This window comes from Bos taurus, chromosome 12 (assembly GCF_002263795.3).
Source record: "Bos taurus isolate L1 Dominette 01449 registration number 42190680 breed Hereford chromosome 12, ARS-UCD2.0, whole genome shotgun sequence".
In the NCBI taxonomy this organism is placed as follows: domain Eukaryota; kingdom Metazoa; phylum Chordata; class Mammalia; order Artiodactyla; family Bovidae; genus Bos; species Bos taurus.
Window position 1 is genome coordinate 50,329,499 of NC_037339.1, and position 12,480 is coordinate 50,341,978.

The 12,480-nt window shown below is 40.2% G+C and overlaps 1 protein-coding gene across 7 annotated transcripts in view; it reads right to left on the reverse strand.

Moving 5' to 3' along the window:
- Nucleotides 1–664: 664 nt before the first annotated feature.
- Nucleotides 665–12,480, reverse strand: part of TBC1D4 (TBC1 domain family member 4) — a 210,500-nt gene continuing 198,684 nt past the window's right edge. For 6 of the 7 annotated variants that reach the window (XM_024999914.2, XM_005213847.5, XM_005213844.5 and 3 more), the window contains 3 exons: nt 11,514–11,683; nt 6,675–6,851; nt 672–3,134 (listed from right to left, as the gene is read on the reverse strand). In XM_024999914.2, coding sequence (XP_024855682.1) covers nt 2,901–3,134; nt 6,675–6,851; nt 11,514–11,683 — 581 coding nt within the window. In that variant the 3' untranslated portion in view covers nt 672–2,900. Of the gene's footprint in view, nt 3,135–6,674; nt 6,852–11,513; nt 11,684–12,480 lie in introns of all 7 variants that reach the window. The other variant, NM_001206310.3, reaches the window with a different exon arrangement.

The window sequence follows — 12,480 nt, forward strand, 5'->3', positions numbered from 1 at the left end:
ACCAACTAGACAGCATTGGTAAAGACATTACTTTACCAACAAAGGTCTGTCTAGTCAAAGCTATGGTTTTTCCAATAGTCATGTATGGATGTGAGAGTTGGACTATAAAGAAAGATGAGCACCAAAGAATTGATGCTTTTGAACTGTGGTGTTGGAGAAGACTCTTGACAGTCCCTTGGACTGCAAGGAGATCAAACCAGTCAATTCTAAAAAAAAATTAGTCCTGAATACTCATTGGAAGGACTGATGTTGAAGCTGAAACTCCAATACTTTGGCCACCTGATGTGAAGAACTGACTCATTGGAAAAGACCCTGATGCTGAGAAAGATTGAAGGTAGGAGGAGAAGGGGACAACAGAGGATGAGATGGCTGGATGGTGTTACCTACTCGATGGACATGAGTTTGAGTAAACTCCAGGAGTTGGTGATGGACAGGGAGGCCTGGTGTGCCACAGTCCATGGGGTCCCAAAAAGTCGGACACAACTGAGCGACTGAACTGAACTGAATGTACTTTCATAAATGTTTCTAAAAATTATCTTTGTTGTCTCTGATTCAAAGAATTATCAGTGAACAAATTTTAAGTAGCAACAATCCAACCCATGCAGATTTTGTAAAGGACTCTAACCAAGGTCTTCTCTCTTATTAAAAAGGCAAAACCAATAAGCCAAGGAAACAGGCAGCAACGTATTTATTGGAAATGAACTAGACATTACATTAACCAAATGAAGATGTAACAATGCATGAAGCATAATTGATGCAACATTTAAAAGATCACAAAATAAAAAGAAAATTCATTTTCAAAAGAAACATTGTATCCAAGGCAAGCCCTGAACACCAGAATACAACTGATAACATTGACTGTGAAGATCCAGAATAAAATTTAAACCAAACAACTGAAAGAAAAAGTTTCTTTTCCCAACTTGAAGGCTCCCTGGCTACCACCTGTGTTTCATACACACCAGATAATTTTCATCACCAGACAGTAATCAGATGATATTTATCATATTCCTCATAAGAAAATACCTCTCCTACAAATAGAGAAATTTGAGGGAAATCCAAGCAACAAAACGGTCGGTGGCCCCAACTGATTAGGTCAGCATTTTCTAGAATCTAGAAATTACATTAACTTTACTAGTAAGACTTCATTTTCTTCTGAGAAACTGCCTGGATGAGAGGGCGTGCTGATTGTAACATTACATTTACTACACGGCACTGAGTCACTACATTCCACTGAGTAACTGGGCGGTCGGGGGGTGGGAGGGGGTGTTCAGATGCTTATCCATTCATCAAATGTTTCTGAAACCTTTAGAGCTTTACTTTTCTACTCTGTAGCTTGTGTATAACAAACTCCCTTTGAAGAAAATTATCCCAGATAATCCATCTGTGATAATACAAGTACTGCAAAAAGCAGTGATGAAAAATATTGTTTGGAAAGGCAAAATTGCCACATCCACTTTCCGAGGCACTGTCATAGAATCATCTCTGAAATGGAGAAATTCCATGTGTAAGTTAAAAATTGCTTTCCTTCCATTCACCCAGCATGCATGAATGTCTTGTTATAATCTCTCTGTAGACTGAGAAAGGAGTCCAAATGCAGAACTGTAGGTTTTAGAAAGGCTTTCTCCTTCCCTTCCCATAGATTTCAAGTTTGTTTTAAACATTCCACAGTTCTCATAAACACTCATGTGAAAAGGGGAGGATGATTACAACCTTATCAGAACTGTCAATTGACAAAAAAAATATCTCAACACAGTATCTCATCTTCAGAAAACCAATCATAATTGCACTTCCTTACCCTCCGTTTAAGGTAGAGAGAACTAAGTCAAGAGTTCCCACATTTTAGTGGGAAATGGCAAATCCTTGTCACTAACTATGGCACCACGTAGTTCATTCAGGAGAAATTTCAATAAAAAGGTAGAAAGTTAATCTAGACAATTTATGTATGCTCAGTCGCTCAGCCGTGTCCAACTCTTTGTGACCCCATGGACTGTAGTCCGCCAGGCTCCTCAGTCCATGAGATTTTGCAGGCAAGAATACTGGAGTGGGTTGCCATTTCCTACTCCAGGGCTAGATAATTTAGGTCCTAAATTAATTTTTAAGGACTGATATGTTTAGTTTAACAAAACGCTGGTCTAATTTACTAGAAAATTAGTAATGTTCTCTTTCACCTTGAGCTGGATGGGCAGACTCAGCCACTGTCTTGTTTCCTCCTTACACACAACTAAAGTAATGCCTGACCAGACTCAAAATGCATGTAGATGCGACATGCTCATTGGCACAAAGCAGGCAGCAGGGGAAGGCCCCTACTTTCCTGAAAAACTCAGAGGAGCTTTACTGGCAATCAGTCATTTTCCTCATATATATATAATGTCAGTAAATTTTAAGACAGATGCACATAAAGTTACACAAATGTTTCCACCTCTCCACCACTGAGTGAAACATGCCATTCTTTGGAGAAAAAAATACATTCATTTTTTTCAAGTATATTTCAATATACAAAGATGTTCTAGCTTTGTTTCACTGCAAAGACAAACTGATGTCACACGTGTCCAAGGGGAACTTCACTTTAACTTCCCTTTGGTGTGGATTTCATGAAGTTTTGATTTCTTTTTTTAAAAAATTGCTCTAAGTATGCATCTACTTTTATCTGAAAGCATCAACTCTTTATGTCCATTTTATATATATGTACATAGTCAACAAGAACAGCAAAAAACAGTCTACATATGTACAATGGTTTAGAAGTGGCACGCTCTGAGGAGAGCAAGGGCCACTGGCTCTGACGGGCTCACAACCAATTCAGTGATTGTCAGCTCTGGTGTCCAGCACTGGGCCAGCAGCATGCAGACTCCTCCAGACTGTAGCATCCTTGAATGGTCACGTCCTGCTGAGGTGGCAAGTCTTCATGGCTTGTTTCCTGTCTTGGCTTTGTTGTTAGGGTTGCAGTTTAAGTCTCTCAGCAGTGGTTCGCAGTTGGCTAAAATATCTGCAGGCAGCAGCTTCCAGATCTGCTCCACTGCCTTCTGATAAGCCGTCTTCTCCTGTTCCAGGGTCCGGATCAAAGACTTCATTTTGGTCTCTCTGGTTAAAAGATTTTCCAGGTTGGACTCCAAGGTCTGAATTTTAGCATGAGCTATCTGTTTGGGGCAAAAACAAAAACACACAAAATCCGCCAAATCAACAATCTGAAGGTTTTGGTTCATCATCACAGCAGCAGTCAGAACTTACATATATTAGCTAATCATATCATATTACTTAGTACAATAGTATAGGAAGCAAATACTCTGAAACCGTCCACGACATGGCGATTTTTTATGGTTCTCAAAAATATAACTAGAGTCCTAACAAAATACATCTCATTTCACTGAATACACCAAAAATGCAATATTAAATCATCATCCCTCAGTAGTGAGGGTACTCACTCCACACACAGGCCTTCTCCAAGAGTGACTGGGATCTGACAGGGAAAAACAGGAGATTCCTGACACTGCCCTAAGGTGTTAAAAGAGGTTTTTTTGCCCTCTGAAGGAAATACAGGGTTTGCTCAACACATACATGGGATCTTATCAGTTTTTACAGGTGTTGGATGTGCCCATATAACTTGGGAACCCAGAGGTGATGACAGCATTGAACTGTGAATGAAAAAATTTGTAACCATTAATAAAAATCATTATAACATAAAGTAGGTGCAAACCCACTTTCCCTAAATAAAATGTTCAACTAATCATCACTGAAACATCCTAGTAATAAAGGACAATAGCCTGTTTATTTTTCTTTCTGAAAACAGACACTGTTGTCTCTTTTTAAAAAATTTTTATTGGAGTATAGTTGCTTTACAATGTTATGTAAGTTTCTGCTGTAAAGTGAATCAGTTATACATATACATATATCCCCTCTTTTTTAGATTTCCTTCCCATTTAGGTCACCACAGAGCACTGAGTAGAGTTCCCTGGGCTATACAGTAGGTTCTCATTAGTTATCTATTTTGTACACAGTACCCATAATGTATACATGTCAATCCCAATCTCCCAGTTCATCCCCCTCCTCCTCCTCCACATTGGTATCCATCACACACACATACACACACACACACACACACACAAAATCTACAAACAATAAGTGCTGGAGGGCTTCCCTGGCAGCTAAGCTGGTAAAGAATCCGCCTGCAATGCAGGAGACTCTGGTTCAATTCCTGGGTCTGGAAGATCCCCTGGAGAAGGGACAGGTTACCCACTGCAGTATTCTTGCCTAGGGAATTCCATGGACAGAGGAGCCTGGCTGGCTACAGTCCATGGGGTCGCAGAGTCAGACACAACTGAGCAACTTTCACTTTCATATAATTAACACCTCAAACAAAGATATAATTTGGTAAATAAATGCTGGAGAGGATGTGGAGAAAATGGAACCCTCCCACACTGTTGGTGGGAATGTAAATTGGCACAGGCATTATGGAAAACAGTATACAGGTTCCTTAAAACACTGAAAAATAGAGCTTCCATATGATCCATCAATCCGACTCCTGGGCATATATCCAGAGAAAACCATAATTCAAAGATACATACAGCCCAATGTTCATTGCAGCACTACTCGGAATAGCCAGAACACGGAAGCAACCTAGATGTCCATCAGCAGAGGAATGGGTAAAGATGTGGCACCTGTACACAGTGCCATGAAAAGTAACTAAATAGTACCATTTGCAGAGATGTGGATGGACCTCGAGACTGTCATACAGAGTGAAGTCAGTTCGAAAGAGAAAAACAAGTATCGCATAATATTGCTTATACGTGGAATGTAGAAAAATGGTATGGATGAATTTGCAGATCTTGTTTAAAAAAATGATCTTTAGCAATGCACTAACACAACATTTTGGCATTGTTTTGAATAGAAAAAGGCATAAAATGTTGAATGGGCCAGAGCTAATACAGATGAAATGAAGGAGGCCAGTGTTTCTTCTTGGGGAGCAATTACTCTAGGAACCCCTCATTTCTAAGCTATTACTCTCCCAGCTATCCTTCAGAGGAGTTACCACACATCAAAGCAGGGTTTTAGTGTTCCCTAGTTTGGAGACATGTGTTGACGAAGTGACAGGTAAGCAGAAACCAAAGAGCCATTCATTGGGTACTTAAGTTCTAACTCAGAATCCCTCTCCCCACACTCCCTACCCCCAACCCCTAGGCTCCCTGGAAGCTTTACTTTCTCCCCTCCCCCTCCTCTGATCACGGAAACCCCATTCCTTAAGGCTTGGATACATAGCACACTTAATATAGGTTACAGATGTGCAATATTACTTTACACTAAATCACTTATCACATTTGTAAGAGTGCACTGATAAATAAATGCATAATTTTTATTATGAAATAACTATGAGAGAGCCCATCCTTAGGTAGGTTGATAAGGAATCCAGGGCCCTTGAGGAAGAAGGGGTCCAAGGCCTTAGGGAAGGAGAAAGGGGTCTGAGGTTCTCAAGAGGAGAAAAGCAGAGACCTTTTTTTTCTACATTGCTTTGTCTTAGTCAATATAACAATGTATCTTGCTCAAAGACATGTTTCTCCTTAACAAGAGCCTTCTGACTAATCTTGTTATTTTAAGATGTATATTATGGGAGTGGGTCTGGTAAAACCTTTCTTTCTATTGTTAGCTCCAATCCTGTTATCTTAAAATGTAAATTGTGGGAGTGGGTCTGGTAAGACCTTTACAACCTTGAGACATTCTTTTGATTTACTGTAATAATCAATTGAAAAAGTATATAACTCTTGCTGAGACTAATAAGGGGGGCATTCTCAGTCCCCCTTCTGATGTCCATGTCAGAAGCTTTCTCTGTCCCTTTTTCACTTTAATAAAACTCTGCTACACAAAAGCTCTTGAGCAATCAAGCCTGGGCCCTGGCTAAATCTTCTTTGGAGATCACCACATTAAAGCTATCAGCTGCAAATTCCTTCATGGCAAGGATTACATGTTACCTGTTTTCATTCAATTTTCTCCTTTCCATTTCTGTGAGTTTTAGTCTAGACAGTTCTCATCTTCCCCAATCAGATTTCTACAAATAATTGCTAGCTGGTCTCCCTACCTTCTCTCCCCGTTCTAATCTGTCCTCATCAAGGTTTTTCCAGATTGATCTCCCTAAAGTATGGTTCAAAATTTTTGAGAGATTTCTCTCTCAACGTGATTAAAGCTGTGTTCTTCTTCTTGACCTTGAAAGTTATTTATAAATCTGCCTCCATCATGTTTACCCCACTTCTCCCCAATGTAAATCTTAAATGGATATGTTTCCTCTAAGTTCTGCCATATCATCCAGCTTTCAACACTCCTCTCTTATTCCCACCAAGCCTCTAGAGTCCAGCTCAAGCCCCAAGACACCCAGAGCTTTCCCAGTTTCCTCTAGTCAATCCCTCCCAACCTGAACTTAAACCAAACACGTGCAATACCCAGTAAGTTTTGAATCAGATTCTGCTCTGAACTGCCATTTAATTATTTTGTGAGAGGAGATTTTCTCTCCCAACTGACACTTACATCAGCATGTGCATTTGCAGCCCCCAGGGCACTTGGACACAATCTGATACACAGGTCAACAGTCAGCAATGGCTCAATCTATACCACAGCTCTATCCTTCCTGGGATGGTTCTATGCAGGAGAGGAGGCACTCTACAGCTTTTATGGTCAAATCACTATCTCTTTACCTGTAATTTTTCTAGAAGGTCCATGTTTTGTCTTTTCAGTTGGCTGTTGGCCCTCTCCAGCTTCTCTATGGGCTCACTGTCCTCGCAAGCATAGGAAGATTCTTGGAGTTCATCCTGTAGCACGTGATACTCCACCTCATAGGCATGTAACTGTTTAGAAATATCCATCTCAAAAACCTGCAGTGAAAACAGGGGTCAGTCTGACTTTCAGGATGTACACAAAGATACATCTGTGTATCTAAGGTGCATTTCCCAATACTTCTTAATGAGGAACAGCGTGACATACCAAACAAAGGGAATTGTAACAAATGTGACTGTCAAATAAAGACAAACAGATCATTTCTACACAATTGACACATTCTCAGGAGGAGGCCAAGACACTAGAGAAAGTTAATGTCCAAAGATATTTTGCAACCAAAATATACATAATCTAGGAATGGTCTCCCAAAGTGTAGCCTACCAGATAAACATGAATAACTGAGTAACTCTTATACAAGTTGGAGATCATCTTTGCTGGTTAATAAGCAAAACTGCATACTGCTGCTGCTGCTAAGGTGCTTCAGTCGTGTCCGACTCTGTGCGACCCCATAGACGGCAGCCCACCAGGCTCCACCATCCCTGGGATTCTCCAGGCAAGAACACTGGAATGGGTTGCCATTTCCTTCTCCAATGCATAAAAGTGAAAAGTGAAAGTGAAGTCGCTCAGTCGTGTCCGACTCTCAGCGACCCCATGGACTGCAGCCTACCAGGCTCCTCTGTCCATGGGATTTTCCAGGCAAGAGTACTGGAGTGGGTTGCCATTGCCTTCTCCAAAAACTGCATAGGGTATTTCTATACTAATAAGATCAAAAGCCCTTCTAATTATTTGTCAAGGAGGTAGAAAGGGCTTGTATTAAATATTTTCATCCATTTTCTAATCCATGCAAGTCTCTTAGAATTCACTAACATATCCTACCAGAGAGAGAATCTTTAAAATTGCACACCCTGGAAACTGTACATACGTATTCAATCTCTTAGTCATGTCCAACTCTGTGACACTATGAACTGTAGCCTGCCAGGTTCCTCTGCCCATGGGATTTTCCAGGCAGCAGTACTGGAGCGGGTTGCCATTTCCTTCTCCAGGGGATGTTCCTGACCCAGGGATCAAACCCACGTCTTCTGCATTGGAAGGTGCACTCTGTAGCACCGAGCCACTTGGGAACTGGGCACTGTATAGAGCTGTTTAATTGCAGCTGCCTCTGCTCTCCCGTATTGTCACCCATTAGGAAGACAGTTTGCTTCAAAGTTAAAGAACAAGTAACTCCTCCTTAGTCTAAACTTGCAAGAGAAAGTGAGCTGCCATTTAAGCATTGGTATCCACACTAACACTCTTGGGAGAGAAGAAACCACAAAAAATCTCACTGACTTACTTGCACTACTACTATTAGAGATATTCAAATCTTAGAATTGAAATGATATTTCATGACAATATGGTTATTCTTTTTAAATAAGCATCTTTTTTCCCCCTACCCAGTGAGTATGAACACACTGGACTACTATACAACCATTAAAAACAAGAGCATGAATATATTTATTGGCATGCAAAAATGTCTGATACTCTACAACTATTTTAATAAAAAATCATTACACAACAGCATGTACAGTATAATTAGAGATTTTAAGAGGATGTTTAAGATGTTTTAAATCTCAAGCTATTGAGATTTGTAACTTCACTTTCTTCTTTGTGCTGTTCTACATTATTTGCATTTTTACAGTAAATAAAACTCATCAAAGTCTCCTTTAATATTAACAGTTCATTTTTGTTCAATTGCTAAGTTGTGTCCTACTCTTTGAAACCTACTCTTTGCAGTATGCTAGGTGCCCCTGTCCTTTACTATCTCCCAGATTTTGCTCAGATTCATGTCCATTGAGTTGGTGATGCTATTTAACCATCTCATCCTCTGCTGCCCCTTCCTCCTTTGGCCTTCAATCTTTCCCAGAATCAGGGTCTTTTCCAATGAGTCAGCTCTTCACGTCAGATGGCCAAAGTATTTTTCCATAGTTAATCAATTCTACTGGCTAGAAAGTTATCTTTAATATCAAGTCCAAATCTACCAGCCTATAACTTCTATCAAATAACCACAGTAATAATCTCCAAAGCTAGGCAATTTCCTCATTAATCTTAGAAAAGAAAGGTGATCTAATTTCAAATCAAACTTCATCTCTCTCCAAAACCACAATCTCTGACTACTTGCCAGTCCCAAAAGATATTTCTGAAGAATTGGGGAATAAGTGAATATGTAAATAAAATTTATATTTTTCTATTTCCAGAGCATCTTAACAAATAAAAAATATTCACAGGTATTTACAGAATAATCTGCTTGTGGTTTCAATTCCACACATGTGGTAGAAAGAAAGTTTTACATGTAATAAAATGAGTTCTTGTGATAGACTTGTATAGAATGATACAAAATTCTTCAACTGAGTTGGTTACATTTACCCCTAAAAACAATGTTATTTCCATTCTGTAGAGAAGGAAGCTGAGACTCAGACAGGTTGCCCTCACTTGCCCAAAGTCACACAGCTAGTAGATAGCTGAACACTAGCACAAGATCTCAGACTCCCTTTCTCTTGCTCTAAACTCTGTCTTTTATCTGCTATCCCAAGGGCCTCTTGGAAAGTGGTAAATTTTATCAGTACTCATAAGGCATGATTGCTTTATTTACAAATCTGGTCTTAAGTATATTCATGTCATCCAAACAACAGTATATAACTACCACTTACCTGGTCCCTATGAAGAATCAGGGACTAGGTATACGATATACTGTTTACCCTCCGTTTGCTTCCATTCTCTGCCCTCATCCATTCTCGGTACCCTAGGAGGCAGACCCCTCTGACCTGCATTCCCCACACTTTTCTTCCTGCTGATTTCTGGTTCAGTTCAGTGCAGTTCAGTTGCTCAGTTATGTCTGACTTTTTGTGACCCCATGGACTGCAGCACACCAGGCCTCCCTGTCCATCACCAACTCCCAGAGCTTACTCAAACTCATGTCCATTGAGTTGGTGATGCCATCCAACCATTGAATCCTCTGTCGTCCCCTTCTCCTCCTGCCTTCAATCCGTCTCAGCATCAGGGTCTTTCCAGTGAGTCAGTCCTTCACATCAGTTGGCCAAAGTTTTGGAGTTTCAGCTTCAGCATCAGTCCTTCCAATGAATATTCAGGACTGATTTCCTTTATGATGGACTGGTTGGATCTCCTTGCAGTCAACGGGACTCTCAAGAGTCTTCTCCAAACCACAGTTCAAAAGCATCAATTCATTGCCACTCAGCTTTCTTTATAGTCCAACTCTCACATCCATTCATGACTATTGGAAAAACCATGGCTTTGACTATATGGACCTTTGTTGGCAAAGGAATGTCTCTGCTTTTTAATATGCTGTCTAGGTTGGTCATAAGTTTTCTTCCAAGGAGCAAGCATCTTTTAATTTCATGGCTGCAGTCACCATCTACAGTGATTTTGGAGCCTCCCAAAATAAAGTCTGTCACTGTTTCCACTGTTTCCCCATCTATTTTCCATGAAGTGATGGGACCAGATGCCATGATCTTAGTTTTCTGAATGTTGAGCTTTAAGCCAATTTTTTCACTCTCCTCTTTCATCCTCATCAAGAGGCCCTTTAGTTCCTCTTTACTTTCTGTCATAAGGGTTGTGTCATCTGCATATCTGAGGTTATTGATATTTCTCCCAGCAATCTTGATTCCAGCTTGTGCTTCATCCAGCCCAGCATTTCTCATGACTTCTGGTTGGGTACAGCCAATGGCAAAGGTCATCAGGAGATCAAAAGGGGCAGAAGAAATAGGTTGGTAACTTCTTCCCTGCTCCTTCCCTGTCTTGCTCACCAAGAGCACAGCAACCTCCAGAGAGCCTGCCTCCAGACTTCGGCACTCACTGGGCCTGGCAGCACTATCATATCCTCCTTCTCCGGATGCAGCACCAGGGATATGAACAGTTCCCTCTGTCACTGGTTCCTAAGCACCTGGACATCGTATCTTGTTCCCTTAACCTTGCCCGCACTCCTGTAAATCATACCCTCCCTTGAGCTGCTGGAGGTAGATTGTGTTTCCTGCAAGGGACCCTGACTAATAAAGCAAGTCTCATTTAAGCCTCACAAAACCTCTTGGGTCAGAACTGTCCCATTTTGCAGGGGAGAACATTAGAGTGATGTGTACAAGACAGACAACTAATAAAAGATCTGGAAGCTGATGGGGAATCCAAGACTGTCTGATTCCAGTCTTCATTCCTGTCATGTGTACTCCTCATATATTTTAAAACAGAATTGGTGGTTCAGACGGCAAAGGATCCGCCTGCCAATGAAGGAGACTCAGGTTCGATCCCTGTGTGGGGAAGATCCCCTGGAGAAGGGAATGGCAACTCACTCCAGTACTCTTACCTGGGAAACCCCACGGATAGAGAAGCCTAGTGGGCTGCAGTCCATGGAGTCATAGAGTCGGACACAACTAAGTGACCAATACACACAACGATATTACAAAGCTGAGCGCGTCTCAGCTTATTCATTTATCAGGTCTTCCTAACTCTCTTAGTTCTATCTTCAGTCTTATCACCGATCTAAATTGAAAAACTCATGAATCATCACAGGCAAGGACTGAACACCTTGCCTGGGCACAGCCACACAATGTCACAAGGAGAAATTACACAATAGTTTCATTTCTAGATAAAATGTATCTGATCAAATTTAAAAATGGTCAAGCAAAACACAGGTTTATGCTAAAACATTTAATAATATAATTAGTAGAGAAACTGCTATATAATCTTATACCTTATTATTACCATTTAAATCATACCTGGGTGATTATTTTTTCCATTTCAGATGAATTCATATCGGGGAGAGTGATTTTAAGGAATTCAACAATATTTTCAAAGTTTTCACATTCCATTATGAGTGTCTCTTGGTTGCTCAACAGGCTTAGGGCAACCTTAAATATAACTTCAGTTCCCTGAAGAAAAATAATATCTGAAAAAAAAAAAAGATATATAATTTTCATGATCAAAATTATGCCTCTACTATTGTAAAACGTGACCTCTGTGTGTTAATGGGGTTTTTTGCATGGTTTTGTGTGTGTGTGTGTGTGTGTGTGTATGGTGGTTGTTTTAATTACTGCAACAGAACCACAGAATATTTTGCAAAATAAAACTGGTCAAAATAACCTAGATTTGAAATAAATAATAATATGACCAAAACAAATAAACAGTTGTTTAACTATTCTTTTTACTTATTTAGGAACCTCAGATAAGGTCAGGGTAAAAAGAAAAAGATAAATTATATATTTGTTTGTCCACATATTTATAATTTTTAGTGCAGCAGCAGCAGTTGCAAATTTAATGGAGACTTATATTTAGATTTTCTTCATGAGGAGAATACAAAAACAAATCAACATAATCAATAGCTTAGGATTAAACTCTCATTACCATAATAAAAAACTACAAGAACCAGTTAATATGTAATGAAACCTGTACTAGAGAAAAAACTTTAAGGAAAAAAAAAACTTTAAAAGAAAAATCAAAATCAGGGTATAACCTAAATCAGAAGAGAAAAAGAAAGGCTACCCTAACTCTGAAAGTGAAAGTGAAGGTGCTCTGTCCTGTCCAACTCTTTGCGATCCCACGGACCGTAGCCTACCAGGCTCCTCTGTCCTTGGGATTTTCCCAGGCAAGAGTACTGGAGTGGGTTGCCACGACCTTCTCCAGGGGATCTGCCTAACCCAGGGATCAAACCCGGGTCTCCTGCATTGCAGGCAAACGCTTTACGTT